This window comes from Phaethon aethereus (genome assembly GCF_964289735.1).
Source record: "Phaethon aethereus genome assembly, chromosome: 8".
Taxonomy (NCBI): Eukaryota; Metazoa; Chordata; class Aves; order Phaethontiformes; family Phaethontidae; genus Phaethon; species Phaethon aethereus.
Genome location: NC_138584.1, coordinates 35,416,907 through 35,430,859, shown reverse-complemented (window position 1 = coordinate 35,430,859; position 13,953 = coordinate 35,416,907). Strand labels below are relative to the sequence as shown.

At 39.0% G+C, this 13,953-nt stretch overlaps 1 protein-coding gene across 1 annotated transcript in view; it reads right to left on the bottom strand.

Annotated features, from left to right (window-relative positions):
• The window catches only part of LOC309407182 (serine/threonine-protein kinase TNNI3K), a gene marked incomplete at both ends in the record, with an annotated part of 90,685 nt that overhangs the window by 52,981 nt on the left and 23,751 nt on the right, over positions 1–13,953 (bottom strand). Inside the window, 10 exons of the mRNA XM_082002646.1 lie at positions 2,294–2,398; positions 2,736–2,930; positions 3,047–3,104; positions 3,189–3,281; positions 4,299–4,355; positions 5,702–5,788; positions 7,296–7,445; positions 8,079–8,173; positions 8,837–8,941; positions 9,033–9,177. Coding sequence (XP_081858772.1) covers positions 2,294–2,398; positions 2,736–2,930; positions 3,047–3,104; positions 3,189–3,281; positions 4,299–4,355; positions 5,702–5,788; positions 7,296–7,445; positions 8,079–8,173; positions 8,837–8,941; positions 9,033–9,177 — 1,090 coding nt within the window. The remainder of the gene's footprint in view (positions 1–2,293; positions 2,399–2,735; positions 2,931–3,046; positions 3,105–3,188; positions 3,282–4,298; positions 4,356–5,701; positions 5,789–7,295; positions 7,446–8,078; positions 8,174–8,836; positions 8,942–9,032; positions 9,178–13,953) is intronic.

Sequence of the window (13,953 nt, the reverse complement as noted above, 5' to 3'; positions counted from 1 at the left end):
TATTTATTATATCCATACAGAAACACCGTATCTGCACATTTAAATAAAGTAATTGGGTATGTAATTGGCAATGGCTAACAGTAGCCATTTTTATGTGCTTGTAGCAGTTTTAACGTGAGCAGACGGATGCACTCATACATTGGAGTTGACGAATAAAGCAAAGTGTGCTTAAATTTGCAGTCAGAGTATAAAGCAGAATTTGTGCCAATATTGCTAACCTGGGGCACATAAATCCCAGAAGACTAGCTTGAGGTGATAGGTTTGTAAGACTGCATTTTTCAGATTAAAATAAAGAAATGTGCGGTTTCTTTTGCATTAGCGATCTGACTTTCTTCTTCAGTCTGCAAGGATATTTTTTCATTCATACCACAGAGTTATTCTTTTGTTTAAAGAATGTGGCTTCAAGAGCAGGTACTCATTTTTGAAAATGCCCTTTTTAACCCAGAGTTCTTGGGAACTGAGAGAGAATTCAAGACATTATCATTATATACATGCCTGGCTCTCAAATTTGTCACTATGAGCCACTGCCGGAGACCAGACGCTGAGTGCAGTGGGCTTCTGCTTGCACCCCTGTGACTGGTCTTATATATATATACACACACTGTGTCCTTATTATACTTCAAATCCCAGGAAGCCTCCCATTTTGATAAAGGACAAATACTACCTTTGAAGTCGCTCCCTTCGTAGGTGTCCTTTGTAGAGCTGTCAGTGTGGGTACACTTGGAGCAAGAAAACAGAACCATTCACGTGTGGCAAGCCATGCTGTTCTCTTGGAGATGCCAACAACAATCTCCAAAAGATGGCTGCTACCTCATATTTTTTCAGAATTTCATACCAGAACCCTGAACTGTGCATAGTCTCACAATCAATTTACTTCTTTGCTCAGCAAAGGGAAAAATCCAGCTTTTTTTCCCGAAATAGTGAGTGTCTTTCACAAGGAATCATTCACTGCAGCTGTCAGTGTCACTAAGAAATGAAAACTTATAGCAAGATGCAGGAAAATGTTATTTATTATATCACCACAACTCTATGGGACTGGTCAACTCAAGATATAAACAAAATGAACATTTCTGTGATTTTTTTGAAAAACGAGTAGTTAAGCTAGTGGAAAATGAAGAGGTGTATGTCCGGCACTGAAGAGACCACTTTGTACCTCACTTCATCCTACTTTTAAAGAATTCTTTCTGTGGCAGCTTTCTTGTCACAGTGCTCGTGAACATGAAGGAGCTGTTTCCAAGCGAACTACTGTGGCCAAAAAGTGCAACAGCGATTCAGCACTAACTTTCTTTGCCTGGTTGCTCTTCTTTAAATACGCCTATGGGTAATTTTGGTTAGTCCCCTTCCAAAGCAGAAGTTAGTGCAGAATGGCGAGTCTGAGTGATTTCTGATGCAGACATGACACCAAGAAAGTCAGTTCAGTAGAGAAGACACTTCCTGCTTCTAACAAAGACTGAACACTGGTGGGCCAGAGGGGAGACAATAGTGGGTTTTAGCAGTTACAGCCTTCAATGACAGTTACAGTTCAGCAAATACCATTCATAGTGGTTTGTATAAAACCTCTGAGTTTTTTTCAACTCAGTTTCATTTCCAGAAGGAAATCTGGATAAACAACTCGTGTAGACTCTCTCCTATTTCTTCACCAGTGGCACTGCCAGCTGACCTCTGGGCTGGGATTTACCCACCATACCTCTATGAGCGTCAGCTTTAGGCACTTAGAGTAAGCTAAGTGCTGCTCCCCTCCCCAAAACACGCACAGGCTCATCACCTAAAGCCAACAGGAGGGATTGCCTTCTGGAAGTCTTTTTGCATTTCTGCATTGACCTTAGGGCCACTAGCAACTAGTTTAAATTAGGCACTTAATTCTTAGAGGGGCAAAAGTAGCTGAAATTAATTAATTAATGTTTTGGATTAAAAAAATTATACTGGGGAAATATACTAGATAGCATAAATTGTAAAAAGGCTATCCCACAGGACTAGTGTATGCAAATAGGGTATAATTATTTTCTAAATTTCAGATAAGATATCTGTCAGTGAAATTAGTATAAGCATGAAGTTGACTACTGTCTGTTAAGTCATTCAACTAAAACGTATTAAAGCCTCCAGTGAATGTGAAAGCATCGTGCCCCAATTCCCCCGTCCAATTGATGCCAGCAGACCTTCCTCCAAGCTCCGTCAGTGTTAGTGAGATACTGAGCAGTTACAAGAGTCTGCAAGTACAGGTGAACTGCAGAACATCGCTGTTGCTTTGAGGCTTTGTGTTCCCTGAATTTTTAGGATAAAGAAAGAAACTTACCTGTTCAAATCACGATGTATGATTGGTTGCGTGAGATTGTGGAGGTACTCCATGCCTTTGGCAACATCTACAGCAATGATTAATTTAGACTGCAGATCAAGAGTTCTATATTTTGAAAAAAAAAAAATTACTCACAGTTAGGAAACAGGCAAAAATCATCTGTAAATTATTCTCATCTGTAAATCATGGAACCTTTAAAATGGTTTTAATTACAAAATAATGGTATGTAATCTATGTAAGTATATACAATGTAAAATAATGACTAAATAACAATGCTGTGATTACTTATTAATACCCCTTGTACACCCAATAATCTGGATCAAAGCTAAATTTTTTCTAGTGTGTTCCTTTCTCCATGAAATGAATAACATTTACATTGGCATAGATTTACTAGTCCTCCGAATTCCGTACCGCAAGCCCAAGCAGAGAACGAGTGGAATACCTCTTCTGTTCATGAAGCAGGGAGAAGAGCGATCCTCCAGAAATATACTGAGTGACTATAGCAAACTGACTTGGGTCATCTAAGCAAGCTCCCACAAACTGGATGACACACGGATGATTCAGTCGGCAGAGAATGGAAACTTCACGGCAGAACATGTCCACATCAGATTTGGAGCAGTAGGTGTTGGCTCGATAGCTTAGAATTTACATGAGAGTAAATGATAAGGCAAAAATATAATAAAACCTGGGTTTTTTTTAATACTTCAAAATAGGTCATTAACCAAACAACATGGAAAAGTCTGATAAACTTACCGTTTGATTGCGACAATTTTATTTCTGCATCGTCCCTTATATACTTTTCCAAAAGACCCTAAAATGTTTTACAATAAATAAGCACAAAGATATTTATTATGAACATCAGACATTTAAAATGATGCATTCTTATTTCTGGTACCTGAGCCGATAATCTCATGGAACTCTATTTCAGAGAGCTGAAGATGGAAATGTGATGGCAAACCAGCACGGAGGAGAAGAACATCTGCCTTTTCTGCAAGACAAAACACTTACCCTATTTGTAAAATGTGGGATCATGGGGAAGGACAGAATATAAGCATTTAACTTCACAAAACCATTGCAGAGTAAAAGCTGATTTTCCTCCCGTAAATTGGTTGACAGGTAATCCTACTCCCTTTTCTTTCAGTGACCACAGTAACCCCCGGTAACAGACAAATACTCGCAACACGACGGTTGCCTTGGGCTTTCTTGGCTTTAAAACCTTATCACTGATGAACACTGTCCCGTAAGCATCTTCTGCCTGTATCATGTGGTGGTTGCGTACAATTCTTTACAGGGAGAGTTAGTTCCTTTCTGTATAGCTGGTGCTCATTACTAATGCAGGGGACGTTATTCCAGATCTGACCAACTCTTTAGTGACATGTGGAATTTAAGTTTTGCAACTTAATTTAGTTAGCAAATATCTCCACCCTGCTCATCTTCTTGGTTTATTACTATAAAGTTTATCGGACTATTTCTGAATGGAACATTTCAATGCCGCTATGTTAAATTCAGAGTGAATACTAGAAGTGGAAAATTGAAAACACCACAAAAAATTAAATATTTTAAAGTACAAATATTCATCTGAGTATTTTATCTATGTGTGTTTGAGATTAACACAAATTATTTTTGGACAGAGTTTTTCTTGCAAAAGAATTTTACAGTGGAATTGCATACAGTGTTTGTTTGTATTCATGGATATGTGTGTATTTCATTAGCATTAATTCACAATCACATCCTTGTCTCCAAAGAAACACAAATAAATACACTTTTAAAGTAAATGAAAATAAGATAAATACAGGAATTATCATGATCCTGAGCAACACAGCTAAGTATATTGTTTCCTAAAATTATCCTAGGGAAATATAGCTGCTGCTTATGCACATCATTACATTTCTGAACATTGAAATTTCCAGGAATAATGAATGTTGCGTAGCACATTTAGGCTGACAAACACCTTGGGTAAAACGACCATAAAAGTTCCAAAGTTTTCCCTTGCCATTGAGAATACCTTTAGTCATGCTTTTAATCTTTCCTAGAGGGGATGGAACTGACACGTAGGAACCATCTGGAACAGAAGAACAGAATGAATTTTGTGGAATCGAAAGACAGTATAAGCATCTGTATTGAAAAATTAATGAGGAAATGATTGCTTAAAGAACGAGTAATAAAGGGGTGAAAATACACATAAGCGCACACACATGTACGATTGTGACATTACAGTGTGCGTTCTGGAAAGTAATTTGCATATAGCCTCACTAATCGCTGTGGACCGGTACCGACTCTCGCTGGCGGTGAAGGTGCCGGTGTCGCTCTGGCATCAGCTGGATTTTGTGAAGGCACCCAGACCAGGTTCAGCAGTTCTGGCAGCTGGGCTGCGAGCCTGTGACACTGCTTAGTTCACCGCTGGATTTCCCAAAAGACCTCAGTTTTGTCCATGTACCAAGAATGCAATCTCTTGCGTTTCTGCTTAAGTGGGAGCTGAGTTCTTTTAACAATCAGCATTAAAAAGTCTGTCTGCGTGAGTTAATCGCTTGCCAATATAAATTTACAGTACATGCACTACTTAGTCCCCTAAAGATCTACACACACTTGAGATACCCTAAACCTAAACCTGGAACAGGTCAAACTATGTAGGGAGCAAACTGATCCTGCTGCTGACTGTCGGCTTCCTCCTGGGTGCGCGGCGGGAGGAGTCAATGACCTGGACAAGCTGCGACGTCTGACATATTCACCCTCGCAGCGCTCTCAACACGCTGCAGAATGCTCTGTTGTTCTAACGGCTTGCGTTAACATCCTTCCTGGCACTTGTCATTCAGTTGCCAATACAAATGAATTTATTTGTAGCAAAAAGGGTAATTAATTCATCCCAAGGGGGAATTAGATATCCAATATATTAAAAAATACGAAGGGAACTGAGTATATATAAATACATGAATATAATAATAATATACACCAGATAATTATAAATTTATAGACATATATTAATATAATATATTAATAATTTATTTATATAAATAAGATAAATATAAAAATATAAAAATATAAATATACCGAATGCCAGCAATCAAAGAAACTTCAGAGCTAAATAACACAAAGAGAATGGCTAAGTGTGGTATTAAGGATGGAAAAAGGTATGAGTAATGATTACTAGGGACTGATCTTCATCTCACAGCTGTTAGCTTTTCTTTCTAGTGAGTAATACAAAGTGACAACCCTATTTTAAGGTAAAGGAAGCCTTTTGACATAAATAGAGGGAACCTGGAAAATGGGGTTTCTCATGACACTAATTTTCTTTGTGCCAGACAGAATTGATCCAAAGCTCCTTGACATCCGTGGAACATTCCCAGAGGCTTCAGCAGTCTTTGGATCAGACCCTTCAGTTAGAGAATAAAGTGATTTCTCAGACCATACCTCCTCCAGGCTGTGAGTATTCATTACAGGGTGATTCATCTTGAGGTCTTTTATAATGCTTCAGAAGGGTCACAATGGCATCATGACCTAAGAAAGAAAGAGTAAATATGAGGATTTGCAGGTAAACGTGATAGTTTTATTTAATTATTTATTTATTTATACAAAATCAGTGGATTTTTAAAAAAAAGTACAATGTGCCTATAAAACATGTAAACAAAGATATAGCGGCACTAATCTGAAACATACTGCGATTCTTAACTACAGAAAAATAGGGAAATACCTGCCAATAAAAACAAGCATGTTATCTTCATGAGCCCACCTAATTCTGAAATGTGATACATGGCAAAAGAAAAAACCCTGCTACAGAAATCCTGAAACGGAAGTTGATGACAGTCTTCAATAGGCCTTACAAGGAGCTGAAAATATTGCAGTTCCGGTGTCTTAAACCGGCCAACATTTGTGCACAATACTGGTGTAGGCAGTTGCTATACTCCCCACTCTCCTCTGCAAGGAACCGGAAGAGAGAAGTGTACGCACAACCTGTTCATGCTCTCAGATGTTTGATGTACAAAGTTCTGCTTGGCAACATTCAAAATTCTTTTCTAAACCTTTAAAAGTTGAGTTTTCTCTCAGTAATTTCACACAGAGTATTTTGCCAATATCAGGTTTTTGGAAGGCCTTTGAAATCCACAGTTTTACTCCATTACAGTCATTCTCGTTACAAATGGTACTGCAGTGCTTTTGGAGGAGGCAGGAATGTCCCAGAAGTCATGGAGTCAACAACAGGACAGAAAACTGATACATTGCTGTACATGTGGAGCGGGAGACCAGGAACCAGGGAAAATGCCTTGCTTTGATCCGTATTTGCAAGAATTTAAGATTACTGGCTCTGATTCATCGCTCCTTGTAATGCCTCCTTCAGTGATAAAATTAAAAGTCCTCATGCACATACCAGAGGGAGAAATAGCTTTTTCTGAACAGGCTGCATGTTTTCTATTTTAGCGGCACATAAACACTCCTGTCCTTGAGTTTGTGTTGAATTAAACTGATATTTAACAGGGTATCTGAGAAGATAAATAAAAGGGCTGTTTTTTACAACCCTTTGTGCCAGGAACTGGAAAGCAGATGGTGAGACTTCTTAGTCTACTACTACTTTGTAGGGTTCTCTCCTTCCTGGACTGTTCTTATGGATTTTGTAGGAGAAACTGAGGAGGGTGAAGGGAGACCTTATCGCTCTCTACAGTTACCTGAAAGGGGGTTGTGATGAGGTGGGTGTTGGTCTCTTGTCCCAAGTAACTAGTGATAGGACAAGAGGAAATGGCCTCAAGTTGCGCCAGGGGAGGTTTAGATTGGATATTAGCAAAAATTTCTTTACTAAGAGGGTGGCCAAACATTGGCACAGGCTGCCCAGGGAGGTGGTGGAGTCGCCATCTCTGGAAGTGTTCAAAAAAACGTGTGGACGTGGCACTTCAGAATATGGTTTAGTGGGCGTGGTGGTGTTGGGTTGACGGTTGGACTTGATGATCTTAAAGGTCTTTTCCAACCTTAATGATTCTATGATTCTATAATTCTATAAACTAGAAAATTGAAATACCTTTCTCATAAGCCCACATCAAACAGGTCTGCTCGTCCTTTTCTCCACTGGACCTGCTGGGATCACAAGCTACCAGATTCATATCAGCTCCACTATCCAGTAAAAACTGTACAAGTCGAATATGACCATGGTAGCAAGCACAGTGTAATCCTAGAACATCAGAGAAGCATGGTAAGCACAACTGTCAGAACATCATGATAGGACTTGCAGCAACAGCTACAAAGCACAAACTGATTTCCTCCGTAAAGGAATATATTATCAAAAAATACCTGAGGCAATAGGTGAAAATAAGATATTAATGCTGCAAGAACCAATCTATTGCCTGTTACACAACATGTCAGCATTTACTCTACCACCTGCAAATCACATTTAACAACTTTGTACGTGAGGAAAAGCAAGTAGAAATAAAGAAGGCTCTTTTGTTGTTGCCTGTAGTAGGGACATGGATGCGTGCATCCCTTCAGACACTGGATGCTATATGCCCAGTCCATAGCAGAATAATACTTGGGCCCAATTCTTAAAACTGCTTAGAAGCCTAACTATGGGAGAATCAGTTTACGTCGTGTAGAAGCTAACGAGCCTGACGCATTCTCACTGAACTCTTATCACTTCTATGCCTGCCCGCAAACACATTTCAAAAAAGTTGTGCTCTGCCTGAAAGGTAATTGGATGCTGATCATTGAATTACCGTGGGAATTACCCTGGAAATCCTGACTGTGTGGGGCTTCCAAATTTTTTGTTGCTGGCATATGCGCTCATATGCAATAAGGATGATGATGTTACCTGTATGTCCATCTCTTCCCTGGTGATTGATGCTTACAACGTTCTGATCAAGAAGAAATTTTACAAGTTCTATGTTTTTTCCATAGGTGCAAGCACTGCAAAAATAAAGGGAAAAGTGAATGCTATAGCCCATAAAAAGACAAATACTTTGGGCAGCCAAAAATTTAAAAATAATTACACAGAGATAAAAATGTAGTAATAGAATAAAGGATCTTTAGAAATGTGCAAATGCGTGATTAATCCACCAAAGCGTGTTCATTTCTGTAATTTTGGAAACATTTTAATTATTCTTGTATAAATTAATTGTGCGCAGCTATGCAAAATTAATACAGCCTATTTTGCAAAGTGTCTGTTAAATACTTTACAAACTTACAGCATCATGACCAAACTGTGTTCTGCCACATCATTTCAGATTAGAATATCTAGACTCTAGCAGGTTTCTAGGCAGAACAGGCTCTAAGCTCAGTTTCCAAACTGGACAGAAAGGGAAACCGTTATTCGTACAGATGCTGATGAACCTGATGCCTTTCCTACCCTTTTCTCTCTCCCTTGCTTGCTCTCTCCCCATTCACTGTCTGGTTCTACCTCTTACTTCATGTCCCCTCCTGTATCTCAAGACACAAACTTACATCCGTGTCGAGCTCACTGCTTGCTTTGCTCCTCACCTGGCTGTTGGGGTGACATTTGTTATTTTGGGTGTTGCACTGCATGCGTGGGTAAGTGGCATGCTATTGATAATGGCGTTTTAAACATGTCACCTGTGGAAAGCCGTTTCGCTGAATATATTTTCTTTAGTGAGACTTTCTGTTCCTGAGAGCTGAATTATTTCCTTGACAACTTCAAACTTTCCATTGTAACAGGCGCTGAAAACGAAGTCAGTAAAGAGTTGTTAACAACAGCAGCTTTCTAATTGGGCCCAAACCATGGAAAACAGAGCTTCTCCACGTGACTTACAGGTGTAGAGGTGTGTCTCCATAGATATTCACCACATGGGGCTGAACTTCGAAGCTGCTCTGCAGTAAGAACTTTACAATTTCATGGTGTCCAAATCGACAGCAGAAGTGCAGAGGAACGTGATCTTCGTTGTCCTGAGCATTCACTGCCGTTTGACACAGAAAGGGACCAAAGAAAGTATTTTACACCTAACATAGCTTGTTTTGGATATTTAGCAACGCTTTGTGTGTTGTGCATACATGTTATAAAATCTCCTGCTAAAATAATTATGGGTCCTGTTTCTTTAAAACTGAAATTCTTGTGAGATTTCATGTATCAAAATGACATTACTCAGTGTCATGTGTAGTATACTGTCAAGTTTTTTTTGACTTTGGGTACAATTGCTTCCTTCCAGTAGCAGATGAATGTTTTGATGTAGCTTTCCATGAATGAATCGTGAGTTATAAATGACCCTTAGAAGGAAGAATTTCTGTCAGTACATTACAATGTGAAGCCAAAGTAGGATATGTAGCTATTATATGTAAGGAAGCAATCCACTGAGTTATTCCAAATGCATGGAACAATAGTTATTAATTACAAATACTAGTAAGAAACATACTTCATTGTTGCTCCTAGGAAAGGAAAATCCAGTGGGTGTTAAGGTTTATGTTAGCTTCCTTGAGTAGCAGAATCAATGATTCTTGATATAGTTATACAGTGACAAAAAAGAAATTCAAATATAATAAAGAAGACACAATAGGGATAGATTTTTCATAGTCACTATTAAAATATAAATACATAAAAGTCAAGAAAGGAAGAGGAGGATTCATTCAAACCTCTGGATTACCAATGTTTTCATTTTGCTCAATGTCTGTTTTCACCTGCAAGGATGATTTTGTATGCACTTCCATATTTAAGATGATGGGAGTATTCTTTGACATAACATGAAACTATATAAAAGAATGGGCAAAATTAGAGATATTGTTGGGTGGGAATAGTATGTATCTCTGTTGGTTCAATATAATTTCACATGGAAAACAAACAATGTGTGATCCAAAGGTATTGTTCTTTTTAAGAGATTTGCCCTTCCAGTGCTTTATGTCAGAAAATAACGCATTGTTTATGTTGCGCACAACTGATAAAAATATATCCAATCAAATAGTATTTTTTTCTAGATTTCTGAAGACAGATTCTTGTATCCTTCTACCTGCAAAAACAGTTGCTTTAATCAACACACAACAGCATAAGTTTAAAAGTGAAAGAAAACGGGAACGAATTCATTCTAAATACCTCTCAAATGAGCATATATGCACGGAGGATTTGAATTTGATGTGATTTCTTAAACTCCTGGCTAGCTCATATTCTGAGTAATTTTGGGTGAAATAGTAGGGTGGTTGTAGGATTGACAACATCAGCAAGGAATGAGGGGATTTAAAAAAATTCATTGATTCAACAGGCTTTCAGTAAGACCAAGATTCGTTCTTGAAGACTTGGATCCCGGTTCAGCAAAGCACTTGGAAACCTATCAGTACATGATCTGTTGTCCGATCAAAGCGTTGTTCCAGCTAGCATGCAGAAGCACGTTCACATTTCTGCAACCATCTAATTTTGACTGCTGTCGTTTTAGTACAGCAAACACTGCACACGCTTCTTATCATGGACTGCTATTTAAAAGTGATTCTGCAGTAGGACAACAGAAACCCCACAATTCTTGGTCTTATTATCAAGTGAGCAGTGCGAGACTACAGCCGGGTGGTACTAACAGCGCAGACACGACTGGGGACAGCCCGGGCACCGAGGCCAAGGTCGCAGGGCTGCGGCTGTTTACCGGCAGCACCGCACTACGTTAAGGGTAGCCCGTCCGCGGGGGAGCCGGCCTTGGCGGACCCTTCCCCGCAGGCGGGCGCTGTTTGAGGACCCTGGACCACACCCAGGGCCGGGCGCCTGCTGCCTGCGCGCCGGGCGGGCAGCTGCCTGCGCCGGCCGGGAGCCCGCGCGGGCGCGCCTGGGCGGGGATGGGCACCCCTCGCTTTCGGGGGCCTCGGGGGCAGCGAGGCAGAGGAGGGGCGAGGCTCTAGGCAGAGCTCCCCGTTGGTGCAGAGACGCACAGATACTGTTCGCGTTACCCAAAAAAGGTCTTTTTTCAGTTTTAAAAGACTGCACGTACGTCTGCGATTCTTAGTGCGTTTCCTCCTGTGTTCAAAGGTAACCGTAACCGGCTGATACCATAACGGCTAGAGTGGACAAATCCAGCCTGTTTTGTGCAACGTTTAGGTCTGAATTCAGTCTGGCACCAGATCTTTGAGACAGTTTACGAGAAATGAATAGACTGCTAAGGACTAATCTGTCCATTAGAGGCGTCCAAGATTGTGCTAGGCAGGCTTTCAAGCACAACTCTGACAAACATCTCTCGGGAACAGTTCTTGCCTGCAGCTGAGCCTCCTTGGAACAAAGGGTAAGCCAAACCCGTTCTGAGGTTTTGCCTCCTCTTGATTTTCTGCCGGTATAAGGAACAATGAAATTAAAATAAATCCCAGTTTTAAAACCTTTATGAAGTAATGCTGAATGCTCACAGAAACGGACAGTCCTTTAAAATGAGATGAACTTAGAACTCCACTGATGTCTAGTGACAGATAATTCCAAAGATGAATTACGCTTCAGGCCAAAAAATAAGAAAAAAAAGGGATTTCTGTAACTTGTATTAATGTTGTGGCCTGCAAATTTAATCAACTGTCGCCATTAGCCTTCTTAGCAGTCTTACATTAAAAGGAGCAAAGAAAAGTAAATTAGTTTATTCCTCTATTTGAAAATAATTCTTCACTTTATAGATTCATGTGACATTTTAGCCTTTTTTTATTATTATTATGTAGTGCCAAACACATTCATTCATTATTCATTTGCCTCTGGAAGGATATATAACTACAACATGGGATGATGGGTTTTGTTTTAACTGATAGCTTTTTGATTTCTTAAATACAACATGACAGGTAAACTGGAATATTGCCTTAAAAAGACGTCGAAGTTCAGAGTCAAAACAAAACAAAATCAGTCAAAAACACTTTAGAGGAGAGTTAGGGCAAAAAAGTGCATCATATTGATTCAGGTGTTACTAAGGAAGAGTACAAGAGAGTTCTTCAAATTGAGATTTTAAAGTATTTTTATATATAGTTAGTACAACTAGTGTACTACTAGTACAACTAGTTAGTACACTAGTACAACTGTCGCGGCAATCAGAGGCTAAAAATCCAGGTTGCCTTACAAGTAAGCCGTAAAAATGAGCAAATGGTAAGCTCTTGTCTGGAACAAAATGGAGTACTGTAGAAATTATTCTTAGGACCTACATTACATAGGTAGAAAGTAACAGGTGAAACCATTTCAGGAAGTAAAAGGATGAAAAAAAGACAGTGCAAGTCTGTTTTAAAAAAAGAAGGGAAATTGCCCAAGTCCCAAGGAGTGATAACTGTTTAATATTCAGAGAAGCATGACTGAATGTGCCTGAATTTTTAATATCAAACTCTGGTTTTAAATTTAAAATTGATTGTATTTGGCAGAGGTGACAGTGATTTTCAAAGACACATGAAACAAGAGGAGCTGCAACTCTAGACAGCTCAGTAGTCCTGAAAGCAGACAAATTTTATTAAAAGACCATAGGAATTGAAAGACGAAGAATATATTTTATGTCATGTGGTCCCTGAAAGAAATCTCCAGGACCACCCTAGTTCTCTAAGTTTGTAGATACTCTGTTTCTTAGCTACCCATCAGACTATAAAACAGTTTTTTAAAATAATAATGTTTTCTTTCATTTTGAAAGGAACAGTTTTTGAAGTCATACGAACATCTACATTAGAATTCCTACTTCTACATTCAAGTATTTGGGAAGCAGTTATTTCCAGGCCCTCCCTGATTTCAAAGAAATGTTACATAAGGAAGACTGGAACATACTGGTAATTCTAAATTACCATATTAAAAAAAACAAAACCCAAACCCTTCATTTTCTCATTCCTTTTTCTGCTAGAGTGTTGGGACACCAGCACGATTGTGGCCATACCATCAATCAGGCCAGCTGATAACACAACAGGCCAAAACCACAGCTCTTTATTTTCAAGAATCAAGTTTATCTTCCTTATGTAAGTGACAGATGAGACTGTGAAACAACAAATAATTAGATAACTTGGACTTTGGTTCAGAAGTCAGCCCTGCTGAGACCCAAACATGTACCCTTCTGATTACCTAAAGAGCTCAGCAGCTCGACAAGACACCACTCAAGGTCAAGGCTGTACCCAGCCCACTGCTAAAACCAGCAAGTCATCTGGCTCTAACACGTGTTGGTGAATATTCATTCTTAGAAACCATATAGAGAAAAGTCAGGTGTGGATGTGAGTGTAGTGAAACTAGAAGAAAAGCAAGAAGGAGGCAAAAGGAGATTAGTCTGGTGAAATGAGGAAAGAGAATGGCTGTTTAGGAATACTGATGGTTTCTCGTGGTAATAAAATTCCTTTTCTACTTTACTTTAAGAGAAAAATCCTTCTCTTTGTTTTGTTTATTACGATTATCCTAGAAAAAATCTAAAAAATTATAAGAATGGATCAAAAATTACGAAGTGACACTTTGTATCCCAATTTTTGCTACATTCTATCATTTGGATATTCTAAAATATAAAAATGCATTTCTTGACGGAATAAATAATGTAAGTTGGTAGCAATCGTATTGACTCAGTAATGCAAAAAAATCTCTAGGAGTCTGGGAAGGCATGAAAAAAGAAAGAAGGAAATAGAAGTTGTTAAAAATAAAAACAGAAATGAGAAGTTCCATGCTAAATGAGTTTGAAAAAACTCAAGATAGTTAAGGCACTTTGACAGCAGCTTGTAATGGCATGCTGGTCTCTGAGATACATTAATGATCTCAAAATTAATTGAGAGCTTAAAGGAATCTGATCAATACC